The 14328-nt window shown below is 44.1% G+C and overlaps 1 protein-coding gene across 1 annotated transcript in view; it reads right to left on the reverse strand.

Moving 5' to 3' along the window:
• Nucleotides 1–10414, reverse strand: part of LOC147431361 (mannosyl-oligosaccharide glucosidase GCS1-like) — a 108297-nt gene extending 97883 nt beyond the window's left edge. The window contains exon 1 of the mRNA XM_086493964.1: nucleotides 10018–10414. Within this exon, the coding sequence (XP_086350090.1) occupies nucleotides 10018–10287 (270 nt within the window). The 5' untranslated portion in view covers nucleotides 10288–10414. The remainder of the gene's footprint in view (nucleotides 1–10017) is intronic.
• Between the last annotated feature and the right edge of the window lie 3914 nt (nucleotides 10415–14328).

Below are 14328 nucleotides of genomic sequence, written 5' to 3' on the forward strand. Positions count from 1 at the left end.
GCCCGATTTCGGCAGCATAACTATACTAGAACCCTTCACAGTCAGTATTCCCACGCATTGGATGACTTTCCAGACGCATACGGGCACTTTGCAAAACCTGGCGAGAATCTGCAGCACGCTGAATTCTCTGTTTTCAGCACTGAAAATGCGCCAAATCACCTGTACAGCGGTCCCCTTGCGTCCCCGAACCTCCTGGGGGTATTAGGGTCCGTTTAGGGCCAAAACCCTAAACCTGCAAAAATACACAGCAGGCTGTAATTCACTGTCTCGGGCTCCGTTTCGCGTGCCGGTCACATCCGTAGCAAGTCCTCGAGCTCCCGCACCTGTAGGGCTACTTGCCCTTTGAATCGGACGAGATTTCTGGCGTGAAACCTCTCCGAATTCACCTGTACCTGCGGGGGGATTAGCCGCTAGCTAATCCAGTACCTGTGCAAGAGGCTCTTGCCTCGGCAATCGCGCATGAACCCACACAACTGTACATTGGTCAAATGAAGAGCCCACTAGAGGGGCATAACATACTGCCAAAGGGGAGAGAGAGGGCAGTGCGTAGCGTGCAGGGCATCACTCCTGGCACCGCACTGTGCATAAGAGGGAAAGCAAGCACTCCATAGCTCTTAACCTGTGACAAAATCTGAAAATGAGGCTCTCCCCTCTTCAAATTCAGCGCCACTTCTTGTTGCATGAGGCAAGTGCACCAAAATGTGCCACTTGGCACATTTACAAGCATTTTCCCGTTTCGGGGTTGCCGCCTAAAAATATCCCAACCGGTTGCCCAGTTGACTTCACGGTAGAGTAAGAAAATGTTCCCTTTGTCATTCCGGAGGTAATGACGCCAACACATTTTCAGGTCCCAAAATAGCAGTTCCCTAAATTTTAGGAGATGCTGCCATTGTATCTTTCTAGGTCATCCGACCCTCTTTGTACATTGTGGCCACATCCAGAACTGAAATGTAGCCTCTGTAGCAAAGGATTCCACTTTGGCTAGTCAATGACCCCACTTGGCTAACCATAGTCCTTGTCCAACCTTAGTGCTCTCTTGCCCTCAGGCCTGGACTTCCTCTGGACAGTTCCACACTAGCTATGCAATGCAGGGCAGTTAGATTTCCCGAGGGGTGTTTCCAAAAAGTGAAAGTAAATAGATAATAAGAAAGAAATCAACAAAAAGGATAGATAGTAGTCACACGCTGGTGACAGGTTGTGATGTCCTCTGTCACAAGACGGGCACCACGTGCCAATAGAAAACAACAGACTGAACAGACTTTTAGCACTTCATTAACAACTGAACTGAGAGAGAGAGAAACAACACGCGACATGGAGTGGCGGAATTCCACCCCAGAGAGTATTGGCCCCAAACCTTGGCGCCCCTTTCGGTATTTCTTTATATTGCATCAACATAGTACAAGCCGGTACTCCAGACTCTGCACCTTCCCCAGGAAGCATGCCAGAGAACGAGCCCTAACCTCATATTTAAAGGCCCTTGGCCTAAGAAGCAATTACAGTGAAAAGCCTTCAAAACTCAAAAGCTTTTGGTCCAAAAGCAAAGCCAAAAAGCTTGCCAACGTAAATCCGTACAGCCTGCCACGTCATCAGCCAATGCAAAACGCGGAAATCTCCCTCCTTCCCTTAGGGTTAGGGTTAGGGTTAGGGTTAGGGTTAGGCTTTCTGCAGTTTTAGGGTTTTTGGCAGAAATTAGGGTTTGTAGGTTTTAGGGTTAAAGTTTTCAAAATTAGGCTTGCAGGTTTTAGGGTTAGGGTTTTCTAGTATTAGGGTTTCTGTAGTTAGGGTTTCTAGCAAAAATTAGGGTTAGGGTTTCTGCTCTTGAACAGCCACATTATCACTTTGTGACAGTTTAGGCCCCTCGGCCACATCTGTAAGTTGGCTCCATTCTTTAGGCTTTGACACGTCAGCAGTTTGTTACATCTTCCCTTCTTGAAAGAGAGTAATCGTCCGCGATTATAGCATATCTACAAAACAACTCAAGTCAGCTCAAAAATTTCCGAGGCACAATCGGTTTGCTCTTTTGATCAAGGAGTTAGCTTCTCCTTTCGGCTGTTTTGATTAAGGAGTTAGCTTCTCCTTTCTGCTCTTTTGATCAAGGAGTTAGCTTCTCCTTTCGTCCAGATCGGAACTCTTGTTTCCAGCGTAGTAAAATTAGCCATCACACCCAGACCGTACTGATCTTCCACAGGTGTCTTGATGCACTAAAATTACATACCCAGGCAATCTCATCCAATTAAAAATATTCAGTAGTTGGCACATCACAATGCAACACAAATGCTTACATATGCATGTTACAAGGCATAGAAACATAACCTACCGATGAACACTCCTCCAGCATAACCTAACAAGGTCCGGGCCAGGAGATATTCAACGGCTCTGTCATCACTCCTCCCGCATAACCTAAAAAGGTCCGGGCCAGGACATTTAGAGGCCTTTTACAACCAAACACCCCCTAGACCGCAGCCTGCGTCGTTTGGAGGTGCTCAGAGTAACCACTGCTCAGACTTCTTAATACTCCTCCCGCATAACCATCCAGGTCCGGGCCGGGAGTCATAACAACAATACTCCCCCCGTAAATAACCACAAGGGTCCAAGCCATGAGTAAAAAAAAAACAGCACTTTTCAATCATTCAATACTCCCCCCGCAAATAACCACAAGGGTCCGGGCCATGAGTATGAACAAGCATTCTCAAACATAATTTCTCACTTCTCCACCAGGGAGTAAAATCACCAATCATTGAAACCAATATCAAACCATAGTCAAACAATTCAAATCAGCACCAAAACAGGTTCAAAACAGATACCATCCATTTCAAACAAACAGGATCATCGAACAAGATCAAACAAAACTCAAACATAAAAAGCAATCTCGACATCAGTCGAGCTCGAAAAGTTGATTGACTTTCCATCCTGAAACATGCATCAAAAATTAGGGTTAGGTTTCTTCCATAGGGTCGTGGCCGAGCACAGCATGGTCCATCAGCTCTTGGACAAACAATTGGTGGCGATGGTAGTCCCAAGATATATCTGTCACATCGGACCTCCAAGGTCTTCAGCTCGTGAAGAGACATCTACTGAGAGATGTCGAGAAATTTCAAGTTATAAACTGTTAGGGTTTCCATGGCAAGCATTTCAGGATACCCCACTCTGCCACAAGTTGCACTCCGAAGGAAGATGTCAGAAACCATATAACTTCGGACAAATTTTTTTCTTGAAAGCTTGCCAAGTACTTGGAAGTGTGCCGCTTGGTAGTTGTAGACATCAACATCTGCATGGCACTGCTTCTGAGAAAAACAATGACTTGAAACAAATCTGGATCCTTCTCCTACAAAGTGATCTTAACTGGCTTATGCCCTATAAGACATGAGCGGTGAAGACGGGAGCGCGCCCGATGCGCAATGAAGTAAGGGTGGTTGTGGCTAATAAGTCCGGGATGGAGGCTGAAGATACCTCAAATAGATTTCCAAAAAGCTCCGTCTGCTCTTTTGTAGGACCGGTATGCTTTCAGAAAAGAACACGCTTGATACTCTAATACCAGTGTCACAAGACGGGCACCACGTGCCAATAGAAAAGAACAGATTGAACAGACTTTTAGCACTTCATTACCAACTGAACTGAGAGAGAGAGAGAGACAACATGCGACATGGAGTGGCGGAATACCACCCCAGAGAGTATTGGCCCCAAACCTTGGCGCCCCTTTCGGGATTTCTTTATATTGCATCGACATAGTACAAGCCGGTACTACAGACTCTGCACCTTCGCCAGGAAGCATGCCAGAGAACGAGCCCTAACCTCATATTTAAAGGCCCTTGGCCTAAAAAGCAATTACAGTGAAAAGCCTTCAAAACTCAAAAGCTTCTGGTCCAAAAGCAAAGCCAAAAAGCTTGCCAGCGTAAATCCGTATAGCCTGCCACGTCATCAGCCAGCGCAAAACGTGGGAATCTCCCTGCTGCCCTTAGGGTTAGGGTTTCTACAGTTTTAGGGTTTCTGGCAAAAATTAGGGTTTGCAAGTTTTTGGGTTAGGATTTCTAGAATTAGGGTTTGCAAGTTTTAGGGTTAGGGTTTTCTAGAATTAGGGTTTCAGCAATTAGGGTTTCTTGCAAAAATTAGGGTTAGGGTTTCTGCTCTTAGGCAGCCACGTCATCACTTTGTGACAGTTTAGGTCCCTCGGCCACATCTATAAGTTGGCTCCATTCTTTAGGCTTTGACACGTAGCAGTTTGTTACATCCTCTTGGGAATTCCCTGGTACCACAAGAACAACGTCGTGGTCAACTATTGGGCGAGAAAAGCAACTTTGACTACAAAGAAGGGCCGAACTATTGTACTTGATGTGAAACTTAAGGCGAGTCTATCCCTATTGTATCGGCTTCGGCCATTTCCAAATTAATGAAATCTAGTCTATTTGTTTACTCGATCTTTTTGAAAGAGTTGAATGATGAGAATAGGATAAATATGTCTGACCTTAATAAAGAACGCCAAGATTTTCTCCACACTCATGCCGATTGCTTTCAAAGGGCCTGCCAGGCGAGTTACCACCCGCTCATCTTGAGGATCATACCATTGATCTGATACCTGGAAGCACACCACTGAACCGGCCACCTTACCGTGTGAGCTGAGCCCCGAATGAAGAAATTATGAACCAAGTAAAAGACCTCTTGGAAAAGGGTCTTGTCTAGCCTAGTACTTCACCATACTGCTCTCCAGTGTTGTTAGTTTTGAAGAAAGACGCATCTTGGAGAATGTGCATTGACTATAGAGCTCTCAACAAAATCACCATCAAGAACAGAATTTCGATTCCAAGGATCGATGATATTCTAGACCGACTACAGGGATCCTCTTGTTTCAGCAGGATCGATTTGAAGAGCGAATATCATCAGATCCGAATCGCGCCACGAGATGTCTACAAGCCAGCTTTTCGGACGACTTTTGGATTATTTGAGTTTTTGGTGATGCCTTTTGGCCTAACCAATGCTCCAACGACATTTGGGGACCCACAAAGGTGAATGCCTTTCAGACATTGAAAGAGAAATTGACTACAAGACCAGTTTTGACTTTGCCGAACTTGCAGAAGTCATTTGAAGTATATTGTGATGCTTGTGGTCGTAGTCTGGGTGCAGTCTTAATGCAAGAAGGCCATGTCATTGCCTACGAAAGCCGATTGTTTTCAAGGCAATTGACAGCACAGATTTATGAGAAAGAGTTCTTGGCCGTTATCCATGCTCTTACTCAGTGGCAACATTACCTATTCGCAGCGGATTTGGCACATATACGGATTTCGCAAATATTTTCCTACGGAATGGGGAGATGGTAGCGGGATATTCCATTCGGGATGCCTACTTGATGAGGAAACGATGTTGTGCGTTACACAACCGTTGAGGGAAAAGGTTTTAACCGAATGCCACTGTCCACCTTTTACGGGTCACCGCGGCATAGCTACCACCTTGAAAGGTGTGGAGAGATACTTCTTTTGGCCGGGACCCAAGAAGGATGTGGACGATTTTGTACGCAGTTGCTTAGTATGCAAAAAGGTCAAGTTTGACAGGCATAAAGCACTCGGATTGTTACATCCTTTACCCATACCCACCCGCCCCCAAGAAAGTATTGCAATGGATTCAAGGTTGCATCCGTACGTACGTACGGATTCTATCCGTACCGTACGGTTCAGTACGTACGGATAGGTTCCGTACACGGTTCCCCCCCCCCCCTATTGGGTCCTTCAATCCTATTTAAGCTGATTTCAGTCCTCATCATCATCTTCAGTCCTATTTCAACCCTGTTTCAGCTAAGTGTGCGGTTTTTAGTGCTTACTAGTTATTAGAGTCGAGACTCCATACTTCAATCTTGGATTTATCATTTTCATGATTCATTATGTATTTATTTTGATTCTCTTAGTTTTATGTGACCATGATAGCAGACATCTGATACTATTTGTTTGTAAACATTGATCAATGGTTAGCTAATCTCAGCTTTGCCTTTTCATTGTTCAGTTAGAGTCGTGGACTCCATTTTTGGTATTTGTAACGGTGTATTGTTGATATGCTAGTCTTTATTTGAAGTCTTGGTGAATACATAAGTAAATGTACGAAGTACTCTCAGCTTTAGGCTTTGTGGAAAAAAGGACGAATTTTTACGTACCTAAAAACTCAATCCATTCTGTACTACGTACCTTACGTACCGAATTTGTACCGAACACTACGTACCTAACTACCTTGAATGGATTTCATTTTTGATCTCCCGAGAACACAGAGTGGTCACAATAGTATCTGACTGTTATTGACAGATTTAGCAAGCAAGCTCATTTCATTCCAGTAAAGAAAACAGTCAAGCCGGATCACTTAGCGAGACTGTTTGTGGCCCAGATCTTCAGATTACATAGCATGCCTGAGACGATTGTCTCCGACAGGGACCCCAGTATTTACGAGTTTGTTTTGGAAGGCTATTTGGGAGAACATTGGCACGCGGGTGAAGTTTTCATCATCGTTCCACCCGCAAACTGACGGGCAATCAGAGATTGCCAATTCAATGGTACTAGATTTATTGAAGTCTTACATCTCGGATCAAAAGACTCAATGGGAAAAGTATTTACCTTTAGTGGAATTTGCCTACAATAACACGATACACTCTTCGACGGGGAAGGCGCCATCTAAGATTATTGAAGGTGATATGAAGGTTCCACCCTTCCTAAGCACGAAAGATAAGATTTTTGAAGCTGACGAGTACACGCATGACTTGGACATGGCTTTTGCCAAGGTCCCCGAGGCTTTGCAAAAATCTCAAGAAAGACGGAAAAACGCAGCAAATTGCTATCGGCGTGATTTGAGATTGAAGGAGAACGATTGGGTGCTCTTATGTTTTGAGAAGGCACACCTCAGAAAGAAACAGGAAAATGAGAGACTTTTTCCAAAGCTTAGTAGGCGATACTACGGACCTTTCCAAATTTCCGAAAAGATTAATGGTCTCCTTTAGATTGAAGCTGCCTGATACTTGGAGAATTCACAATGCTTTTCATATGAGTCTCTTGAAGCCTTTTAAAGGCGATGTGCCCAAAGATGGGGAGCCTAATGAGCAACCCGAAGTGGAAGAAAACGAGGAGATCCTTGTTCCAAAACAGATATTGGCACACAAAGACAGAAAGATTAAGGGTAAAGTGATAAGGCGGTTCTTTGTTAAATTCAAAAACTATCCTGCATTGGATGCAAAGTGGATGGAGGAGGAGGACCTAGCAGATACTCCTCAAATTGTGAATCTTTACCTTAAAGCATTTAGATTAGCATAGTCTATTCTAAATGGAACCCCGAACTCAGCTTGGGCGGAATCTGGTGCAACGGGTATGCACAAGAGGGGAGTCACTCCGCCCCTTTGTCAACAAATTGCCTCGATTTTTGATACTAAAGTCACTGATGTCTTTTTGAGTTTCAGGGATACTGTGAGCTGACAGTATTCTGTTGTATGACTTTATGAACTGAAATTCCCGATAATATTATTCTTATTTGTTCTTGACTTGTTTAAGTGCATGAACTGATAGACGAAATGACTGCAGCATTTTGGTATGAACGATCTCGATAGACGTGATTGCAATAAGGATTAGTCAATCGGGCATCTCTTAGGTCCTGAGTAAATCTAGATGCAATTGCTAAATACGTTGCTACATGTGCTAGATGTGTGTTCCTAGTGCGTCCGTACTAACAGTCAGTGTCTGCTAAGACAGTTTATGGCCTCTGTCTGTTTTGCAGGCGTAATCGAGGGCGATTACAATGCTTTCAAGAGGGGGTATGTCACAAACCTATGACGTGGCAGACAGTACACATACACACACCCTCCCTTGGCATGGACAGTCTCGGATTTTCCGCCGAATGCTGACGTGGCACTACCGTACGGACATTTCCGGAATTCACGACGCGTTTTGCAAGACTGATGACGTGGCAACAACGTACGGATTTGTTGCAGCTTTTCTCTACGCAAAGTGGGCTGCTTTATTCTACGCTATGGCTGAAGGAAATTCCTATGCAAAAAACTTGCTTTATTTTGGAGTTGCTTTATTTACCAAGGCTTGAGAGGAATTGCCTTTATTTTTTAATGCTTTTTAATGGGCAGCTTTTGGGGCTCTGCTTTTGGCATCCCTTGTAAACCTTTATAAGTGAGGTTTGGGCTCTCACTTCTCAGAGCATCTGGACACAGAGTCTGAGAGTGAGACCCTCCCACTCCCTTGTACTTTGAGTTGCAGATTAATACAAAAAGAAATACCGAAAGAGGCGCCAGTCTTTGGGGTTAATATCTTTAGGCATGGAACTCCGTCGGGCGTGTCGAATCAATTGTAAACTGTGAATTGTTTTGAAGTGAATCCCTATTGTGTCGCGGTAGAATCTTGACTTGGAGTATCCTAGTTTGTTACAAAGAGAACTTATGAAGCACCGGCCAAGGGCCTAAAACCCTAAGAGACAAAAGCTTGATCTCTGGAAGGGATTTCTGTAAATCGCGCTGGCATGCTAACGTGGCAAATCGTACGGATGTTGACGTGGCAGGCCTGTACGGATCTCCGCAAATTGCCTTGTTGGTGCCACATGGCAGGCTATACGGATTTCCGCGATTTAGGCTAACAGCTTTTGGCGCTAGCATGAGAGACCAGAGCTTTTGGGTGGAAGTGCTTTTGAACCTGATGCTTTTGGGGCTCTGCTTTTGGGCATCCCTTGTAAAGTTTAAAAGAGGCTTTTGGGCCTCACTCTGCAGAGCATCTGAAAGCAGAGTCTCAGAGCACAAGGCCCTCGGTAGTTGTACCTTGTTGAAATCAATAAATAAAGAAATACCGAAAGGGACGCAAGTCTTTGAAGCCAATGCTTCTAGGCACAGAACTCTGCCGTACTCAAAAGCAAAAGTTCCAAAAGCTTCAAACTTAAAAGTAAATAAGTCCAAAATACTTATGGCTCCAAAGACTGCCCAAAAAGCAGTCACCACAATGTATGGAGATTCCCTTCAGCTATCAACGCAAAAAGCGGGCCTGTCCGTACAGCCTGCCACGTCAAGCTGTATACGGAATTTTCGGATGTTCTATATTGCTGCCACGTTAGCGTTCGTACCACCTCCCACATCAACATGTTAGCGTAGAATCCGAGAATCCGTACAATCAGCACGCGTGTGTCCGGACATAATTGCCACGTCATCAATTTGTGACAGCTCAACACGGAGGGAACGGGAGCACTAGAGAGAGGAGAGAGATCGATGGCAAAACTCAAAAGGGAGAGAGAAAATGTTTGTGCTGAAAGAATACGCTAGAGAGAGGAGATTGCACACAAAAACGCCACAGAGAATGCGCTAGAGAGTGTACCCAAATGTTGGAACTCTGCATGTATCAAATCATTAGTACACGTGCACATGGAGAGGGAGGAGGGTGTCTGCGATTTGCCCTGCTCGGTTAGAACCACGACCCCCAAAAATTGGTTGAAATGTTGATAAATGTGCAAGCTCACTAAAAGTTACCTATAACACACATTTAACAACACAAATGCAGAACACTGGAGACTATGACCCAAGAAACCCTAGGAACAGGGGCTCGCCTCATGCGAGCCTACTGGGTGGGCGACACAGTGGAATGCACCGCCAAGAAAAGGTATGCCTACCTCAGATACGGCCAAGCACAGCCACAAAACAGCCCCCACTCCTTAATCTTGTCCTAGGAGATATTGGAGCCACCACCGGACAAGAATCTGAATTCTAACAAGAACATCTCAATGTGGTTGACATGAGCAAGTTCATTGCCCACTAACACAACCAGAGTTCTTATACTTTAATGATGTGTAGGAGCAAACAATTTTCCATGCTTGATCTCCAACTCAAGAGGTTGCACGCCGATGTCTAAAAGCAACCGTTTGCTATGTACTTGCTCTGCGCAACATATACAAGATTGCAGTCCCCATACAATATACATTAAGCAGGAAACCAGTTGTGCCTGCTCTTCCCAAGCACAGAGCAAACACAAACCAACACGTGCGTATATGGAAATTGAGAGAGAAGAAACTAACTTGAGAGAGGTCAGAGATTTTTGGCCCTGGAAATGGTGTGATGTGAGTGGGAAGCTGTAATGGCCCATTTCGAGATCTCATGCTGTAGAACAGAACCACTATCAAGGAGATGAAGACGAGGAAGAGAAGGACCCAGTTACGAGAAGAGGAACGCTCCCTTCTCTTCTCCTTTGAGGGTTTAGAATGAGCTTTTCGGGGGTTCGTTTGCTGCGAGCTGCTCGTAGCAACCCTTGCTGATCGTCTCTCCTGCAATGACGCCATAGTATTCATTGCAATAGTATTGAGCTCCGATCACTCGGGGGGTGGAGATGAAAGCATTTTCATGGCCCTTTTGTTCACACAAGCTCGACGGAAGCAAGCTCGGGGGCACTTCCGCTCCCCCTCCCGTTCACACGGAGGCAACAGAAGAGATCTAACTTGGGGAAGTTCACATGATAGCTTCGATTTTGAGCTATCCAGTAACCAAAGAAACTACTAGCCATTCGATTCTAAAAACTAGAGTGCTTCATTAGCCGCATTTGTATTGAATTGAAGTGAGTCCAAGGGTAGGAGAAAACAAGAACCTAGAAGAGAAAAGCTTAGAGAGAGAGAGAGAGAGCTTGTGATTTGTTTTCCACAAATTATGTAACCTCGAGTTGACATGCTCATGTGTTTACAACACCACGATCTTCATGTCCCAATTTTGATATGTCTAAATATTTCCTTAGCTTTTAGATTGTATTAATTCTTTGATTTAATATCGCTGTATTGTGTGCATTTTTGTCATTTGTGTAAGTGTGGTTGTATCATTTGAAGATTCAACAAGAGAATACATCTCTGGAGAAGAAAATGGAGAGAAAGAGAGAGATCGTTAGCTTCATGTTTCCTTGTTTTTTGATTGGTACCTTCCTTAATATGTTATGATCGTGAGGCCCCAATTTTATTTTATTTTTGACACACCAAAGGGCCCTGCTTATCCCTTCCAAATATTAGCCATCTTACATGGTCGGGCAAGGGCCACGTACCATCGGGTAAGAGCTGCACGTAGGCATCACCATGGCCACCTAATTGATGCGCCACATACTAGGAACAATGGAGAGAACTTGTAGCAACCAGCTAGGAACCTCCTCCTCGGGTGACCCACCCTAAGAGGAGGATGCACTCAAGTGTCCAAGGGCAAGAGCCATAGCAACATGAACACCATGTGAGCACAAGGTGTCCCTCTAGAGTATGCCCCAATGGGGGATTGAACCCACAACCCATAGGTTGAGAGGTCAAAGCCTTACCATCAGACCAACTCTTTGGGGACGAGGCCCCAATTTTGATTAGTGTAACTCGCAAAAGAACCATGAGAAAGGTTAGAATTTATATAAATTGATCATACGGATCATTTGAAATATGTCCATTTTTAGATGTTGTCCCCCTTTTATGTTTGGGGAAAAAAAAAAGAAAACATACAAGTCTCCTTGCAGGGGAAGTTTGCACAGTCCTCCCCAATTTTTATAATACAAGGGAACGTGGCATTCCCACGGCAACATGCAATTTTTAGTGTGTTCGTTTCACTACGTTCTTAGTGTAAAGAATTCAAAATATCTTACATACCTTCTATTTCGACATTCATTTGTCGATTGTCCTAACCAACATGATGATGTTGGCTAAAGCTTTGTGAATGAGCTTGTCGACATGCTTCTTGCCTGCTCCCATTGATATATCTTGGAATCTTGTCGTGGATTCTCATTCATGTGAAGGTCTTGTGTAAGGACACAAGCTTTCAAAGAGCTGACCAAACTAGAGGATGATCATATGATGGCACCATGTTTCCATTTAGATAAAGGCATTCGCTTCACAACTGGTAAAAACAACCTAAAGTTTCCTTTCCATAGCCACATTGGACATATCCCAAAATCAACGTGCTCCAAGAGACGACATGGCAAAAATGCCCGTCCAGAACTTTTTGTGCTTTCGTGAGGGAACCACATTTGGCATATATACCGAGCAAAGTGCCAACAAGAACGACATCCTACTTCAACAGTGCGTTCCAACTGATGATAGTCAAGATAGGAAGTCCTTCATGTGATGCCTCGGCTCTATATCATTGGTAGCAATGGGGGGTGGGAATGGAGAGAGCTTTTGGAGGAAGCTTTTGAGAGAGCTTTTTCCTATACATCTACTAGGGTAGTGTATGCACTGCAAAAACTCTCTATGCGGTTGGAGTTCGTGTCTTCAGAGAGAGCTTTTTTGGTAAATTTAGATCCCTACAGAGTGGGATGACAAGAAGTTACGTCCCACTAGAATGAAACACGACATTCTACCAACGAGAGAACACACTTCCATGTAGCTTCTATCAATTTTGTATGCACACCATGGCTTCAAGCTCGGCTATCAAACCATGGCATTCATCAAACATCAATATATTAGCTTCAAGCCCATCTATCAAACCATGGCATTCATCAAACATAACAATTGGGTGTCAGCTTATATCATCGGCAATCCATAGAGCACACCATTCACAAATCGAACTAAGAGCAAGACAGAAGTCATCTCCTCAAAAAATGAATTTTCACAATAAGAATTACAATATTAATCGTCAATTACAGCTAGTGCCATAAGATTCGTATGCACATTATGAAATCCAAATAAAATAGAGAAAATCAAAAATATCATATATGTCGTTCGCTTGCAGCTGCATACATGTAGTAGATCCTCATCAGTCAGCTTGCTCTGATGTTGTTTGCCTACAGCTAAATACATGTAGTAGATCATCATTAGTCAACTTGCTCTGATGGATAAACATATTGTGGTTCAAATCCAATCCAAAAAAGCTCAAGAAGATGTAGTAAATATGCTTGCAGGCCATATATGGTTTGCTTTGCGCCACTCGTTCGGCAAAGTCTCCACATGTACACATCGGGCTACTGGCAACATGAACTTCATACCTCTCTCCCAGATGTGGGAAGAAGATGTCTCCACCGTGAATTTTTCATGCTTGCCTGCCTTCACTACAGTGTGTTGAACAATTTGTGCCTCCATGGTTGCGGCCGCTTCAATTCTTTTCGAGGCTTGAATTGACACTCCGGTCCAATAACGCACCTTGATGGTTTCCTTTGCTGCAATTTTCTCGAATGTGAAGCCTCTCGTCTCCAATTCCAATAGCTCTAAAGCATTCAAGTTTGTTCCCCTTTCCACTGGCCAAGTGTTGGGGACTCTTGCAAGGCATTGGGTGATTGTGTTACAAATCCTCCATGTGAGGATCCACACTATTATTGCAGAACCACAGGAATTGTGCCTTTGTCCCGGTCCCTTGACCATTGCCACCTCCTCTCTCCCAAGTGTGAATCCCCCAGAAGGATGGTGCAACTGCACCCGCACCCGTGTTATTTATATTTTTAACCACCCTTGGCATTGTACCCTGCTCCCTTGTGGAATACGACGGATTGCCCACATTGTTTTGTGAATATCTATCTCCTCAACCATCATCCCATCTTCTTGTTCTTCGACCACGTTATTTGCTCGAACGGATTCTTTTTGGGGTCCTCGATGACTTTGTGGGATTTTTTGTGTGAGATATTCTGGTCTATGCAACGCATTCTCCTCCTCACAGGTCACTGTTGCAGTATGTTTTCGCTTCTTGGCAACTGTAATATTATCTCTCTCCATTGCCGATGTATAAAAGAGTTGTGTACCTGCTAGCTCATCCTCGATCTCTCTAGCTATAGTAGCTGGACCATGTGTCTGGCCTGTTGAGCCCGATGACCAAGTTTTTGAGCAGAAGGTCCAGCTCCATGATATCTACCTTCAACAAAAGCAAGCATTTTCACACTTTGCAGCAGAGCGTTTGAAAGATCAGAAACACATGCATGGTACAAGCTCAACATTTCTTTGTTTCCCTCGCGAGCTAGCCAACTTGCGTGTTTTGTTTTGGCAAGGTTTGTAGTAGGAATGCTTGATAAAACAAACCGAGCGTTTTCGCAAGTCTCCACTTCCATCTTGTCGCTTTCTATTCACAAGCTCCACACCAGAACCCGGGCCATTGATCGATATTTTGAACACATGACATCTGTTGTTATGATCTCTGGATTGACCCGAAAAAATATCGTGGAAGAACCTGTAGCCACAACTATTTTCTAACTGCAGCAATTTAGACTCGGCACCAATACCAATCCTTGTGGTAGTTGCTTCTCTCATCCAGTGTTTGAATCTAAATTTAACAAAACATACTTAAAGATTAGTCTCTATGAGGACGTTTATTGTTTGGCAGTCGTAAACATAATTCAATACCTTTGAGTATGAATCAATGGTTGCATCTCCTCTAACACAAACAGTAGCTCTTTG

The sequence above is a fragment of the Adiantum capillus-veneris genome, chromosome 21 (genome assembly GCF_014529385.1).
Source record: "Adiantum capillus-veneris isolate H3 chromosome 21, ASM1452938v2, whole genome shotgun sequence".
Lineage (NCBI taxonomy): Eukaryota > Viridiplantae > Streptophyta > Polypodiopsida > Polypodiales > Pteridaceae > Adiantum > Adiantum capillus-veneris.